Source organism: Mesoplodon mirus (genome assembly GCF_964341445.2).
Source record: "Mesoplodon mirus genome assembly, chromosome: 3".
In the NCBI taxonomy this organism is placed as follows: domain Eukaryota; kingdom Metazoa; phylum Chordata; class Mammalia; order Artiodactyla; family Ziphiidae; genus Mesoplodon; species Mesoplodon mirus.
This window is the reverse complement of record NC_138978.1, coordinates 6,475,609-6,492,550: the sequence shown is the minus strand read 5'-3', so window position 1 is coordinate 6,492,550 and position 16,942 is coordinate 6,475,609. Positions and strand designations below refer to the sequence as shown.

The 16,942-nt window shown below is 42.0% G+C and overlaps 1 protein-coding gene across 6 annotated transcripts in view; it reads left to right on the top strand.

Annotated features, from left to right (window-relative positions):
- The window catches only part of RERE (arginine-glutamic acid dipeptide repeats), a 432,591-nt gene that overhangs the window by 163,267 nt on the left and 252,382 nt on the right, over positions 1-16,942 (top strand). For all 6 annotated transcript variants that reach the window (XM_082612291.1, XM_082612295.1, XM_082612298.1 and 3 more), the window contains one exon: positions 7,838-8,303. In XM_082612291.1, the coding sequence (XP_082468417.1) occupies positions 7,982-8,303 (322 nt within the window). In that variant the 5' untranslated portion in view covers positions 7,838-7,981. The remainder of the gene's footprint in view (positions 1-7,837; positions 8,304-16,942) is intronic.

Here is a 16,942-nt window from a genome sequence, read left to right as displayed (position 1 = left end):
CACCAGGGAAGCCCCCCTCCTTCTGTTTTGATACCACAGAGGCTGCTCTCTGAATTTGACTAATGGGTCCCATCTCGGTTATTTAGGTTGTCTCAATAAGACATGTGTTCCAGGAATGAGCATTTAAACGCTGACTAATTAAACTGATTGAGTTTAAATATTTATTAAGCCCCAATGCAGAGAATCTTTGGAGGTACATGTGTAACTGTTTGCTTATAAACGGCTGGATTTGTTCAGGTGGGAGAACGCCCAGTACCACATCCGTTTCAGATGAAGCACTCTGACCTCTACATGGGTTCCTATATACTCGCTGACCCCATGTTTCAGAGTTACCTTGCATCTCTGTCAGTGATTCTCCAGCCTGTTTTGGGGTGTTCTGTGCAGCAGGTTGCTGTTTATGAGTTCTTATCCGGGAGTAGCAAGTGTTAGAGTGACATTTCCCTTTCCAGAGCAGAAGTCAGTACATTTTCATTCCCAGGCTGTTGGTATGAAAGGGAACAGGGAAAGAACATTGATTTTACTGAGAAAGCAAGTCGCTCAGCTGTCGCATGCTTCCTGGGTGTTCTGTTGCCTGCCTGGCTGCAGCTGCTTGTCTTGCAGGTGGGGCCCAGCGCAGTGGGTAGCAGCTCACTTAGGTCTTCCACTCTTGGACCATCCCATTTTGTTCCGAAGGGAGAAGGCTAAAGCATTTATTGAGACATAATAAATGTAGAAATGGCAAAGGCGGAAGTTCTTGAGGACCTTGGTTCCTGATTTAGGCTTTCAGAGATAGTGGATTTGAAAGCAAGCTAGTTGGGAATGGCACTAACAGCTCTTGTTGGAAAATATCTTGTGCCAGACGGGATGGATGTTTCCCCAGATCCTACTTTCATCTTAAGAGCCTGCAGTAACACCGTTTGCTTAGCAACTGTATTGGCTAACTTGGCTCTTAAGGCTGTGTGATTGAAGGCAGTATAGCCTGTGGTTAAGAGTATAGGCTCTGAGTCAGTGCCCTGGGTCTAACACAGAGCTGTGTGATTTGGGTCTCCCGAAATACACACTGTGTGAGTTTTGGTCTCCTTGCTCAGCCTCTCGGGGCTTGCTTTTGCAGGGAAACTGTACACAGCAACAGCATCTACTGAAAAGAGTTACAGTTAGGATGATCATGTGACCTGGTTTCATGGTTTTCCTGAGCAATTATTAATGTTTTTGCTCTCAGATGTGTCCCGGTTTGGACGATAAATTATATACTCGCTCTCATTATAGTGAAGATTAAATGAATTAACGTGTAAAATGCTTATTAGCGCATGTTAAGTGCTCAGTGAGTATTAGCTGCTTTATTATTTTAGGAGCCTCCATTATCCGTTCCCCCCTCTACTTTAGCTTACTTCCTACTAGTTTTACTCTGTATTTGCCATGCAGGACAAGGGTTTAATCAGTCACTGTTGTTACTGCACTTGCACCTGGAATGCCCTCTCCTCCTTTGTGCTCCCCCCACCCTGTCCATGGTGTGCAGGCCAGCTCAGGCACCCCCTCAGTTATTTACGCATGAACTATTTTCCTTCCCAAATAAAAGTCTCATCATAATACCCTCTTGATTGATCCAGCTTATGTGTGAGAGGGAGGGCAGGGAAGAGTAATTTCTTGTTCGTCTGTACGCGCCAGGCAGTGAGTTTGGATCTGAGAATACAACACAGGGCAAAGAGAGTCAGGGTCAGCCCTTCATGGAGCTTCTAGCTTAGAGGTGGAGACAGCTGTTAATCAAATCACACAAATAAATGTGAAGTTATGGTTGTAGAGAGCATTACAAAGGGATTTAACCTAGTCCTTTTGGACAAGAAAGGACATCTTGAGGAGGTTCCTGTTGAGCTGTGACCTGAAGGAAGAATAGGAGGTACCTAGGCCAGGAGAGGAGATGAGCATCACGACGGAAGGGAGAGCACGAGCTAAGTCTTACTCCAGGTAGGAGGGCGTGTGTTCACCGGGCAGAGGGAAGGTCGGTGTGGTTGGGCACGGAGTGTGGGAGGGAGGCGGGGGTGAGGCCACATAGAAAGATAAGGGCGTTGTAGGTCATGGTTAGGATTTGGGTTTTTAGTTAACAGAAGTGACAAGTCACTGAGTATTTTAAGGTAAGGATTGACATAATCACATTAGCCTTTTGAAAGGAGAGCCCTGGCTGCAGTCTGTAAAGAGAATTATGAGGATTCAGAGGAGTGGATTTGGAGAGAAGCCAATTGAAGTGGTCCAGGAAAGCCACACTAGTAGCTTTTGACTAAGGTTGTGGTGTTGGACGTGTTCTCAGGTAGGTGTGTTTGAGAGAAATTTATAAGGTAACTGTGACATGGTTTGTTGATGATGGGGTGAAAGAGAGGAGGCACTAAACATGTGGCTTAGGTGTCCAGCTTGCTTGACAGGATGGGCAGCGGCACCAGTCACGAGAGGGGCCATTTGGGGCCAGAGTGTGCCCTTGTTTTGATATGTTGAGGTGCCTTTGAGACATCCAAGAGGAGACTTCAGGTGGGGGCAGTTTTCAGAGGCATCTGGCTCTGCAGGAGAAGTTTGGTAGACACGTGCATTTGTGGATCGCCTGTGTGGACGTGGTACCTGGGGCCTGACGGACACGTAGGAGGTCAACGAAGATGAGGAAGGATGGCTCCGGATAGTGCCTGAAGAGCTCCCCCATTAGCTGGTCCAATACTAGAGGTGGAGGAACAGTTAAATAGACCCAGGAGTTGACAGTGCCAGGAAGGCCAAAGGATAAGAGCCTTTCCAGAAGGAGGGTGTGTGGTCAGCCCTGTCAGAGGGTGCTGAATGGTCAAATGATAATGAGGACAAAACCTCTAGTGGATTCGACACAGAGAGGAAATTGCATCGGTAGGAGTTGTTCTAGCGAATATTATACTGTAGTCATGGTCCTTGTTGGTTAGTGGAGAAGCTACACAAGTTAACAGCAGATACGAGTAGTGGGATCAATGAGGGCTACTTTACAGGCAGGAGGGGGAACAGTGCGGGGCTGGACTTTGGGTGGGTCTGGGAGCCTTCCTGGAGTCGGGCAGCAGGAATGCCCGAGGGCCCTAAGGGTAAGTAGAGGTTAGCCCGACACAGGGGAGGGCACAGCTGGACACACGGGAAAGGTGGAGGTGGGGCTGGAGTGGTGAAGGGGCAGTCAGGACAGGAAGGTCTGTAATCTTTGGAGAGGAATGGGGGACAGTGAATCGTACTGTACGTGGTGAATTGTGTGGTGTGTGAAGTGTATCTCAAGCTGTTAAGAAAAAAAAAAAGTGGTGGAGGGTCAGATGCTTGGCTGGCTGTGTTGGAGGACGAATTGGAAGGAAAGCAAAAACAAAAGTTTATAGTCACAGAGACCAGTTAGAAGGCAGTTGTGTTCATCTGTGTGAAGGATGATGATGGCTGGAAATAGGCACTTTCTGCTTGAGCTGGAGCAGTGGACAAATTACAGAGTTATTCAGGAGGAGATTGGTAGACCCTGAGAGCTGAGCAAAATGCCTAGTGTGTGGTGGGTATTTGACAGACGTAAGCATTTCTTGCTGTGGTTGAATGAGGAAGAATTCATTGGACTTCACTGACTGCATTTGGTGTGAGAGTCAAGCATCCTCCAGAATCTGGCTTGAGCAGCTGAAATGAACAGAACTCAGGGACTGGGAACTCAGGAGGGAGGAGCAAGTTTTTGTTAATAAGTGGATTTTACACGATCCAAGAGGAGATATTTTAAAATTTTTACTTCATTTGTAGTCAGTTTTCCATGATTTATTTCTTACTCGTGTAATAGGATTCCCCCTCCTCCCTAGTGGGTAATAAATTCTTGAGGGTAAGGATGATGTTCGGCTATGTTTATATCTTGCATAGCACAATACACTATTTGGCATTATCTGATGTAGTAGACAATGTAGTCATGACTGATCTAGGTATATATTATTGATAGTTTACATTTATAAAGCACTTTGCAATCTGTAAGTGCATTCACACGTATACATATACTTAATTCTCACAGCAGCTCTGTGAAGTAGCTAGTTATTATCCCTGTTTTACAGCATTGAAACTGACTCAGAGAGGTAGAGTGACCTGCCTAAGGCACTAGCCCTGGCAGTGCCAAGAACTTGGATCTTGGCTTCTGAGCCCAGTCTTCTTGCAGTTCTATCAAGGGCCCACACCTCCGGGGAGTGCTTAAATAGTGACAAGAAATGGTGTCCTTAAATGAGGTGTGGACCCTGAGCTTGACCGAAATTTTAGTACCTTATCCAAATCAGTTCTGTTAAGTAGTGTAAGGTGTTTGTAGGTGGTTGTTGACTTCACTTTGAAGAGGCAGACAGTGTTTGTGTAGAGGGTTAAGTAACCTGAAGTAATAAAGAACAGTTCTGTATCCTCGACTCTGTTAAATGCCTTTGACCCTGATTAGATCACAATGAAACGGAGCTAGCCTACCAAATTTTATCAAGATAAAACGATGAAGTGCAATCTGATGACTCTGGAAACTAGTGAGAGGACTATACGTTCGTTTTTGAAAAAATCAGTCCTCTTCCTCGTGTCACATCAGCCCCTCTGGCCTCCGTGTCTTGAATGTGACTGAATCACTGCTGCCTCTGGACATTTGCACCTACTTTCCCCTCTGCTGGAATGATCTCCGTGTTTCCTCTGTACTCACTTTTACTTGGGACAAAGCCACCTCAGTGAGGCCTTCCCTGACCATCATTTAAAATTGCAATCCTCTTATACCCCCTTGTCCCCATTGGACTCCCCATGTAAGATCTTTTAATATAGTGTGTGTGTGTGTGTGTCTGTGTGTGTATCTTTCTTCATTTCCTGGAACATCAGTTCCACAAGGACAGGGATGTTTGTATGTGGTTCTCTGCTGTTTTCCCCATACCTAGGGCAGTAACTAGCACACCGCACATTGTGGGCATTCAGTAGACGTTTGTTCGATGAATAGATGAAGATTGTTTTGAATCTGAAATGTTTTAGATTCGATTATTCCTTTAATTAATTATTAAAGTATCTTTTGCCATGTTTCCTGTTTAACTGGGTTGAGTAGTGGATCGACAAGATATTTTCAATATTCTTGTCTGTCGTACTGGAGAAAAGTACCTCTTGTTTTGCGGGGAGAGGTTAAAGTGAGCGTGTTTCCTAAAACTGTCTGTGCAAATTATCAGCAAGGATACATGTAGGAAAGGTTGGCACCTGTGAAGATACAGATTATAACCTGAGCAGCAGGTTGGAATTAGGTCAGATGGGGTTCACCTTTGGGAGACCTGCTTTAGACTCACTCACGGGCAGATGATCTCTTCTTAGTTCTCCTCCTGTAGCCTGAAAAGTGGGAGTGGTGACTTCTGTCTGGTTCACATCACTGAGTTGTAGACAGAGAATCTAATGAGATCATGGCAGGGACCTGCTTTGTAAACCCCTTACTGTTTTAAAGATGCCGTTGTATTGTCTACTGTGTAGATCATTTCTAGCGTACTGAAGCGGCAGCTACCCTTCTCGGTGCCATCTGGGTCCCTTTCCTCAAATGTTGTATTATTGTTGCATGTTGGTCATTTTATAATGAGGCTCAAAAAATTATGATTAGTGTGGTAAGTACAGAGGAAAAGAATATATCCCCACTGAGCTTTATTTTATAGCCAAATGTAAATGGTAGTTGGATTAACTTTTGCTTTGGATTATCAATATTCTTGGTTATCTGAAGGTTGGATACACGCGCGCACACACACACATAGAGGATTTCATTTTGTGGATGGTTTCTCTGTTGATTATTGAATTTTTCTTGCTAACTCCTGGCAGAAACAACTCAAATTTTTTTATAAATAGAAATACAGTATATGATTTTGTAGGGAGTAATGTTGAATGTACAATTTGGACTTACTGTTTTTTTTCCCTTTTTTTAAGTGAGGAAATAATATTTTTACACAATTTTCTGGAGCAGTTATCTTGTTAACCCTAGGGAGAATGAGTTTTTTTCTTGAACTTATCTGAAGTATGTCTGTCCTGAACTGCATCTGAGAGGCTTTCAGTCTAAGCTTCTTGTTCTTTTTAGATTCCCAGGAGGCCTTGGTTTGTTTTCAGTGTCAAAGAGGAATGTTTTAACAACTGTATTAACTGATGGTTTTCTTTCTTGTATGATTGACTTGTTCAGGCTCTAAACTTAAGCCAGATGGAGAAAGTAATATGTCTCTGTGTATTTTCAATTGCTAACACTGGTGGCCTACAGGGACTTGGGAGTTTATTACTGTCTGTTTAGCAGATGATTCATCGAAGCAGAACTTTTGCAGACACTAGAATAATTTTTCATTTTCTGGAAATATGTTTAGAAAATTGAAATCCTATCTGAAAGTGCAATTTCCTATGTAAAAGGAAGCAATTTAGGTTTGTGCTACATGCTTTCATCCTTCTGACTTTGCTTATAGATGTTGGCATTATATAAGCTCCTTCATTGTTTTCTCACCGAGAAGTTGTTGTTAACATTTTAAAAATTTTCCTGAATGCCTAAGGATATTCGAAGTGCTTATGTGGAGGTCTTTTCTGGTATCAAGTTTGACCTAAGAGCTTTGGAGAGAGTATATGATAATTTTTATGGTTTTGGCATGACCAAAGAGAATTTTCTCTGCGTCTGAGGCATGTAATTACAAACTGACTTGTTTGTCGTTGTCTGAGTAAAGAGGACCAATTTTTTGTTTCTTTGCATGTGTTGTTTCCTATCTGGCCCTCATAGCATGAGCAAGAGATGGTTCTCCTATATCAGTGTCTCCTCTTTTTGCATTAGAGCATTGTGGGCGAGGACCACGAGGTGTTCCCTCATGGTGTCTTTAGTTCTGAACCCCTGGCACGTAGATAATGTTTGGTACAGATTGTTGAAAAAATGAGATATTGGGAAGGATGATAAAAGATTGCAAAAGATAAATTACTGGTTATTATGACTGTTCCAAAACTGACATGTAAATAAAAATTTTATTTAAAATTTTTTATAAGAATTGTGTTGGGTTGGAGCCTGGGGTTTACTCTTCTCATTATACATTCTTAAAACCTTCAGACTTTCCTTTTGGGGTTTAGTTCTGGGGAGAAATTTATTAGGGAAACCATTAACAGTGGAAATTTGGAAGAATGTATAAACCACCTAATATTCCCTAAAGATGGAAGGTTGTTTTTGGAAGCTGTTATCTTTTCTTAAGACAGAGATATCTTTCGAGAAACCATTTTTCCTGGAAAATAACTAGAATAGTAAGTAGACTTAGAAGATGTAAAAAATTGTAATTGAAGGTAAAGGAATCTTGCTTTGAGGTTGTCACTTTTATTTGAGTCAGCTCTTATGTTTATTCTTGAGAGGAGCTCTGGAAATTTGGAGAAGTGGCTAGAAAGAGTCTTCAGAAGATAATGCACTGTGAGACATCCTGAGACATTTTCCAAGGCTATCCAAATTACTTTTTTTTTTGCAGGTGGAAATAATTTTAACTACAGGTTCTTTCCCTTTTAAATTAATGTTATGGGTTATGAAGCCCCTTTTGTATACTTGTACCCATTATATGTTGTTTACTAGGGTACACTTTACTTTTTCCTTTAAAAGTTAGAGAAAACAATTTGTATACAGAAAGCATAGTTTACCCTTACGCATTCAGACATTTTTCATTATTGGTGTGATCGAAAATCCCAAACCACATGCTAGTTGAGGCCCAAAACTGTTTATATTTAAATTTGATATCACTTGTCCTACCTTTTTTCCTATTGCCAGTGAGAAGTTTTAGTTGCTAAAGCATGAGTAAGTGAGTCATTTAACAAAACGTTATTTTAGGAAGGAAATACAAGAAAATGTTAAAGGAAAATCAATTTCGCTCTCTCTTTCCTCTCCTAGCATTTTTGAAACGTTGGGGTTGTTGGAGTGGTCGGATTTTCCCTGGAATTGAGTGAGAAATTCAGAAGACTGAAGCCCAGGCTTACTGTCTACCTTTCACGGAGGCCCAGCCGTGAGAGGACAGAAGAAGGCACGTGGCGAATCATGACAGCTGATAAAGACAAAGACAAAGAGAAAGAGAAGGACCGGGACCGAGATCGGGACCGAGAGCGAGAGAAGAGAGACAAGGCGCGAGAGAGTGAGAACTCAAGGCCACGCAGGAGCTGTACCTTGGAAGGAGGAGCCAGAAATTACGCCGAGAGTGATCACAGCGAAGATGAGGACAATGACAATAGTGCCACCACGGAGGAGTCCACAAAGAAGAGCAAGAAGAAGCCCCCGAAAAAAAAATCTCGTTATGAAAGGACGGACACCGGGGAGATAACGTCTTACATCACGGAGGATGATGTCGTCTACAGACCAGGAGGTGAGGCGCCTTTGGGTCTTTACAGTGTTTGTGGTAGAGAAATGATGTCAGCTCGTTCCAGGCAGGCGTGGAACCCAGAAGAGCGGGTAGTGGTTTGGAGCAGGAAAACTGCAGGTGGCAAGCAGCTGCCAGCTTTGGTCAGCTGGGTCTGCTCGTCCTTCGCCGGGCCCGCCTCCACTCGCCTCCTGTCCTGGTCGGCGAGCCTGCTGTTATTTCCTTGTCTTCTGCTGCTCGTTCTCGTGCTTCACTGCCTGCCCAGCAGTTTTCCTCTTTCCGCTTCCTCCTTGCCTTTTGTCTTCAACACCGATTAGGCTGTGTTGAGGCCCTGCAGAATGGAGTACACAGGGGGACAAGCAAACCTTAAAATTCTTGGGAACAGGGCATTTTATGTTGGCTGCAGGAGTGACCAGAAACTAGAAGGTGTTTTTAATGGCCTTCAGACTGAGGTTTATTCCTCCTGATGACCTTCTTTTCCAAAGTATTGATCTTCAGGGTCTCTAATCAGTGATAATAGATGAAGCCAACTAACCTGCTCTGTTTTCCAGGAAAGGTACTGTGTTCACTCAGTAGATTGAGGTTATTTATAGCAGTTATTCAGAGAGAGAGAGAGAGGCAGACCCAGCTTTCAGATGAGATTCAGGGAAGCAAGCGATTCAGAACCTGTTGGACACCAGCAGAACCTTCCTTTTCCATATGACGTATTGTGTGTATTAAGGTACTTTTCTTACCGAAGTCAGTAAAACTAGCTACAATCATTTTGTTTGAATTACGTACAGTGCTGAGGAATGATGTGAATTTCATGAGATGTAATTAACAGATTAAAAGCCTCTCAGTTTGATATTTTTCCAGGAGCGGGAGATTAAAGACATTATGTCATTAACCTGGTACAGTTGTTTTGCTGAGCAGTACTGTAACTGTGCTCAACTTTACATAAAGTATTGGGTTTTTTCCCCACAAAGGAATTCTTTTTTTTTTTGTGGTACGCGGGCCTCTCACTGTTGTGGCCTCTCCCGTTGCAGAGCACAGGCTCCAGACGCGCAGGCTCAGTGGCCATGGCTCACGGGCCCAGCCGCTCCGCGGCATATGGGATCTTCCTGGACCAGGGCACGAACCCGTGTCCCCTGCATCGGCAGGCAGACTCTCAACCACTGCGCCACCAGGGAAGCCCAGGAATTAGTTTTGAATGTCAAAAAATAATCAATATTAGAAATTACACAGATAAGCTTGTATTCACAACTATGTTTTGGTTGATGATTAACTGAGAAGATATTTATGCGGTATAAAATTATCAAAGTTGAGGTTTGGGGGAAGTTGGAGCTCTGCTATAGAGATGTGGTAATGTGTAGGTTACAGTACTATCAGGATCTTTGATTCAGACTTAGATGCTGGATAGTCAGATTTTCTTAGCCACTGAAGACCTACCACAGATTGCTTGCTATGAACCTGTGTAGTTCTAGATCATGAGAAAGGAACAGAGTGGGTTAACTCCTTTAGCTATAGATTACAGGATGATAACTTAAAAATAAGGAAAGATCTTATTTGTTAGCCTTTTCCCTTGATACATAACAATTCAGTGTGGTACTATACTATGATCTTTTGGGTCACTGTCAAAAGTCTGGCTGCCTTGTGCAGTACTAAATGCCAGCCTTTCTCAGTGGAATGTTACTGCTGTGTCAGTGGGGATGCTTCCTCAAAATATTTGTAGTCAGAACATGTGGGAAATGCTGCACGTACTGTCCCTCATGTGAGAGAGTCATAGTTAATGACTCTGAGAAGTCCTGCAGTTAAGGAAACCTCTTTAGCGTTGAAAAAAAAAATGTTGTTTTTCCCACTATGGGCCTGTGGCATCCTGTTTCTGCTGAGTATCTCCCTAAGAAAAACCATTTTTGAGGAAACTAGTTTGAGAACTGTTGCACATTCATATTGCATATTCTGCAGGATGAAAGGAAATCCTTCCTGCTTGGTGCTTAGAAGACTCTGTGGAAGAAGGTTGCTAATGGCTTATTTTCAAAACAGCAGGTTCTTGTTTTGGGGAAGAACTGTGTACTCAGGGAGGCAGACGTTGTTTCAGTAAATCTGAGGACCTTTGTGAAATGTGAAAAAGATACAGCCTCTCTGGAAGCTAAATATGCTATAAAGGATGTACAACAACCAAAAATGGCTATGAAAGTTTTCTTTGGCACTCAGAGCATAACTACTTCCTGTGAGGTGCATCTTGTGCTTGGGTGGCTGACAGCCGTGGCCTGGGGTTTGTGTCCTGCCAGGTCCTGCCAGTCTGTAAGAGTAAGTAGGAGTGGGCTTCCCTGGTGGCGCAGCGGTTGGGAGTCCGCCTGCCGATGCAGGGGACACGGGATCGTGCCCCAGTCCGGGAAGATCCCACATGCCGCGGAGCGGCTGGGCCTGTGAGCCATGGCCGCTGAGCCTGCGCGTCCAGAGCCTGTGCTCCGCAACGGGAGAGGCCATGACAGTGAGAGGCCCGCGTACCGCAAAAAAAAAAAAAAAGAGTAAGTAGGAGTAAGTAAGAGTCTTACTCTTCGGTGAGGAGACTGTTTCTGACCTTCTCAGTGGTTTCATTTCTTTTGCAGTTATGCATTCGAAGCTAAATGACTTCTCCAAATAGCTTCTTTCTCAATGGAGGATTTTAAAATAGTGCCTATTCTTTAAGTTTATCTAATCTGAAGAATCAGAAGTAGGGTACTGTGGTTAGATTCCCAGGTGGGACTTGATTCTTTTCTTTCCTTTGTCTTTCTTTTTGGTCTTTCTCTTTCTTGGTGCAAAGTACTACAGTAACATCTTCTGTTAGTGATGAAAAACCATTATCCTCACCCAATTGCAGAGATTCTCTGTGGTTAGTTGTATCTTAAGTGTTTCAGTAGGGACTTTATGGGGCATCATAAGGGATTTCTTCAGTGTATTATTGTTATTCTCATTTGTTTCTTTAGGATGTAGAACACAAATTAATTTTTTTCTTTTTCCTTTTCTGAATTGGTTTTAATACTCAAATTAAGTATAAATTATAAATACCCCCAAAATGTCATTAAGAATGAGCCTAGCAGTGAGTGATACCGTGAGGATAAAAATAGACTATTATATAACTATACTTCCTTGTCCTAGGGGGACAGGCCTATCTATGTTCAGATTATTTGGTCTGAGAAGAATGAGGTTTTATTGAGAAATCGGGTATTTAGAATTTGTCACTAGCTAAGGTTTAACCTCATGCCTGGTTACAACCGGTCCTCTTTTGTTCCTGCTCATCATCTCTGGAGTTACCTTTATTTTGCCCTTAGGGGCTCGGCATGATGGACTTTTAGTTACAGTGCCCGTGTTACCTCCTGCCTTGGGGTCTTTGCACGTGCTGTTGCCCCCCACCCCCCCACCCCCACCGCCCCTTCCCCACAACACACAGAGACATACTTAACTGCTCTCCTTTCTTCATTTCTCCCATTCCAGTGTCATTGCCTTTCCCCTCCCACGTTTTCTAGATTTCCGTAATGGCTACTGTCCTGGCATCATGTATCTTTTCTTCTAGCACTTAAAACAGTAATAATTTTCTATTTATTTCTGTTACTATTTTAGGATTAATAGCTGTGTCTCTCTTCCATAAAGGCAGCAACTCTTGTTTTTGCTTACCACTGAATTCCTGGAACCTACAATAGTGTACACATAGTGTGTATTCCATAATATTTGTTTGTATTTGTTTGTTTGTTTGTTAGTTTTGTTTTTGGCCTCGCTGCTTGGCTTGCGGGATCTTAGTTCCCCGACCAGGGATTGAACCTGGGCCCACGGCAGTGAAAGCGCCAAGTCCTAACCACTGGACCACCAGGGAACTCCCAGTATTTGTTGAATAAATAAGTTTCTGAAAATTTTTTTCAAAAATATATTGACTGATAAGTGATGTCAAAGTTAGAATAATGCTTCTGGAAGTCCATCTTGAATCATTTATTTCCCAATGGATGATTTAACAGACTTGTTATAAAATAAAAACCAAAACAAAAACCTTGTGGAGCTCTGTTTATATTTTGCATCTGTGTCTAATCTGACTTCTTTGTTGTCTATCAACCGTTACTCTACTTTTGAGATGACTGTCACGGTAACAAATTGATTCATTACACAGCTGTGTGCAGCCAGATTTCCCTTATGGGCCTCTTTAGCATAGAGTATTGATTTCTAAAGTTTGCTGTGGGTGGCACATAAATTTCTTTCTGCTTCTTTTTCTTTTCCCTAGCTTTATTGAGATATAATTGACACATGACATTAAACTTAAGATGTATAACATAGTTATTTTATATATGTATATAATGCAAAATGATTATACCACAATGAGGTTAATTAATACATCCATTACAACCCAAAATTACAGTCTTGTGTGTGTGTGTGTGGGTGTGGGTGGTGTGAACTTTTAAAATCTATTCTCTTAGCAACTTTCTTTTCTTTCTTTCTTTTTTTTTAAAGAAGATGTTGGGGGTAGGAGTTTATTAATTTTATTTATTTATTTTTGCTGTGTTGGGTCTTCGTTTCTGTGCGAGGGCTTTCTCTAGTTGTGGCAAGCAGGGGCCACTCTTCATCGCGGTGCGCGGGCCTCTCACTATCGCGGCCTCTCCCGTTGCGGAGCACAGGCTCCAGACGCACGGGCTCAGTAGTTGTGGCTCACGGGCCTAGTTGCTCTGCGGCATGTGGGATCCTCCCAGACCAGGGCTCGAACCCGTGTCCCCTGCATTAGCAGGCAGATTCTCAACCACGGTGCCACCAGGGAAGCCCTCTTAGCAACTTTCAAATATACACGGCAGTATTCTTAACTATAATCACCGTGCTGTACATTATATCCCCAGAACTTATTCATCTTATAACTGGAAGTTTGTACCCTTGACTGCCTTCACCCATTTCCCCTACCCCTATCCCCCACCTCCACACCTGTGGCAACCACTAATCTCTTCTCCGTTTCTGAGTTTGGTTTTCTTAGATCCCACATCTAAGTGAGATCATACAGTATTTCTCTGTCTGACTTTTTCACTTAGCATGATACCCTCAGGGTTCATCCGTGTTGTTGCAAGTGGCAGGATTTCCTTCTTTTTTTTTAGTGGCTGAATAATGTTCTGTTGTGTACCTGTGCATTTTCTTTATTCCTTCATCCATCAGTGGACCCTTAGATTGCTTCCGGGTCTTGGCTATTGTAAATAATGCTGCAGTGAACCTAGGGGTACAGATATCTCTTCCAGATAGTGATTTTATTTCCTTCAGATACATACCCAGAGGTGGAATTGCTGGATCAAATGGTAGTCATATTTTTAATTTTTGGAGAAGCTCCCATGCTGCTTTCCAATTTACATTCCCACCAATAGGATATTCACTATTTTCAGTTAGATACTGTGATTCCTTTATTCTTGATCAGGTAAAAGAGTCAAAAAAATTAAATTCAAATCACTGAGAGATATTTTTTCACTTCGTCAGGTCACTTTTGCTTGCTATTTCGATAAGGAAAGTGTTTTTTAAAATGTGCTTATTACGCTGGTTCTCTGTTTTTTGTATTCTGTCATTTCAACTGATAATTTTTGGTACTCCCATTTACCCTAGACATATTCGTAGAATAAAAGAAATCTACATACAAGAGAGGAGGAAAAAAAATCCAAGACTCAGAATTTTCAAGTTTGTTATATCTCTGGTTCTTCTGCTTTCATAAACAAAGAGTGAAATTTTTCATGAAGATAAGCTTTACTTATAAAAGACGAACATTTAAGTTTGTGGTTTATGAAATCTTAGGTGAAATAAAACACTTCCCCCTTTTATTTGCAAATTTTCCTTATTGTTTGGAACTGGGGACTTGAACTGATAAAGGACCTAGAAACTAGAATTGATTTCATATTGAACATTGAGATGTTAATTCCTTTTGATGCAAATGGAATCTAAGCTGGAAAAATCTAAACAAAATGAAACCTGGGGATCTAGTTTGAATTAAGATTACACACACACACACACACACACACACACACACACACACACACCCACCCACCCACCCACCCATGGACTATTGAAGTTAAAAGGAGACTATTAATCAAAGCATAACATTGAGTGGACACAAAAGAGTATAATACCTTTTATATGAAGTTAAAAAACAGGTAAAACTATTCTTTGGTGTTTTGAAGTCAGGATAGCAGTTACACTGATGGGGCGCTGGTGTCTGGAACAGAGCGTGAAGGGGACTTTCGGGTCTGGTCATGTTCTGTTTTGTGGTGATAGTGCTGGTTACATGGATTTGTTCACTTTGTGAGAATTTATCATGCTTTGCAGTTTGCTGTATGTCTGTTATACTTCAGTGAGAAATTTACTTAAAAAGAAAAAGGAAAGTTAAAACGTGAAACTTTAAAAACTGTATAGTCTCCCTTTGGTTCAAGTTTCTATTTAAGGAGGGAAGGGAGTTACCAGCATTTTAACAAATGGTCTGTCCTAACATTTAGCTGCTGATTCTTCACTGAGGGGTTGGTCTTTGACCAGTTAAGAGGCTGAATTTGGTTTCAGAATCTTGATTTTCTGAATAATTGAAAGCTTATCTACTGCAATCACACAGATAAACATTTCCTTTCTAAAACAAAGGTGAACAAAACTCTGGCATTTGGTGTTCCAGGACATACATTTTAGGAGAAAATAAAAGCTCATTTGATCTGCAGCTTTTTATCCATGGCTTTTATATGTAGAAGAATTTTAGGTAGAAGTGACATGAAAGTGAAGGTGTCTTCTTGAGGCATTCTTATTTGGGAGGGGGCATGAGTTTTTCTGATGATTGTGAGAATATTTTTGGTGTAACAAGAAACATGAATTCTGGCATAAAGGAACCTTTAGGGATGATAGTGGTTTGACTTGTTTACAAGTTCTTTTGCACTTAATGAATCTAATATTAACCTCCTTAGAGCCTTTCAGTGGATCCCATTTGCTAGTAGGACAAAGTCCAAAATCTTCACATGGCACACCAGACTGTGATATGATTGCCTATCTCCACAGTCATCTTTAGATTTTTTTTAATCTGGGAAGAAGCACAGTGAGGCCGTGTATGAGTTTGCAAGGGCTGTCATAATAAAGTACCACAAACTGAGTAGCTTAAACAACAGAAATCAATTGTCTCACAGCTTTGTACGCTAGAAGTTCGAGATCAAAGCCTCGGTAGGGTCATGCTCCTGCTGAAGGTGCAAGGGCAGAACCTGTCTATTCCAGGCCTCTCCTAGCGTCTGATGGTTCCTGGACTTGTGCTCGCATGACTGCAGACTTCACAGGGCATTCTCTTTGTGGGCCTGTTTCTGTGTCTCACCAAATTTCTCCTTTTTATATAGACATCAGTCACTGGAGTAGGGCCCTACCTCATTCTAACTAGTTACGTCTGCAGTGATTGGTTTTCCAAGGAAGGACACATTTTGAGGCACTGAGGGTTAGGACTTGAAGGTATGAATTTTGGGGAGATGCAGTTCAACCCATAACAGGCAGGAAGAGCTTTGTTGCTACATGGACTCAAGTTTGAGTGACCCAAGGTTTAATGACCACTTCAGCTCTCTTAGTTGTGTGTCCTTGGAATAGTTGTGAAAATGTATTTCTTTTCTTTTTTTTTTTTTAAATTATTTATTTATTTTTGGCTGTGTTGGGTCTTCGTCTCTGTGCGAGGGCTTTCTCCAGTTGCAGCGAGCGGGGGCAACTCTTCATCGCGGTGCGCGGGCCTCTCATTGTCGCGGCCTCTCTTGTTGCGGAGCACAGGCTCCAGATGCGCAGGCTCAGTAGTTGTGGCTCATGGGCTTAGTTGCTCCGCGGCATGTGGGATCTTCCCAGACCAGGGCTCAAACCCGTGTCCCCTGCATTGGCAGGCAGATTCCCAACCACTGCACCACCAGGGAAGCCCTGAAAATGTATTTCTTATTTTTAATCACTATAATGTGTACTTTTAGTTGTGGATTGCGTTAATTTTTATTTTTCCTGTTTCTTTTGAAATTCTATTTCAACTTTTCCCAAGCCTCAAGAAATGATTGCCTTTTAAGTGTTTATTAGGAAACTGTTCAAATTCTAAATATATGTAAAAGAAAAAATTTTAGCACATAAAAAGTTACTACTTTATGAGGGTAGAAGAAACAAGAGGAACTTCTAAAATTATTCTAACCAAGAGAATGGAAGGTGGTAGAGTTTTGAGACTAGTTAGCCATATCTTTTTCTATTTCATAAGGAAAGGTTCCTTAAGTACAGTGAGACATTTCCTCCAGACGCTTGCTAGAGTGCCTGAGGTTGGCCACAGGTGGGCGTCCCATGAGAGTTGGTTAGAAATGCACAGTCTCAGGTTCCACCCCAGACCTACTGGGTCAGAATTTTTGTTTTCAAAAGGTCATTTAAATACACATTAAAATTTGAGAATCACTAATCTAGACCAGCGCTTCCCGGTCTTTTTCAGGTTAATGCACAAATATAAAATGAGCGCATTGCTTGAGGGTTGAGAGGATCAGCATCCCAGCATACCTGTCACTTATTTACAGCAGAGTGGAATTGAGGCAGATCCAAAAAAGGGAGAAAAGGAAGATACTCTTTCATGGCTAGAGTTGTGTGTGGTTTGTTTGTTTGTTTGTTTATTTATCTATCTATCTATCTATCTATCTATTTATTTATTTATTTATGGC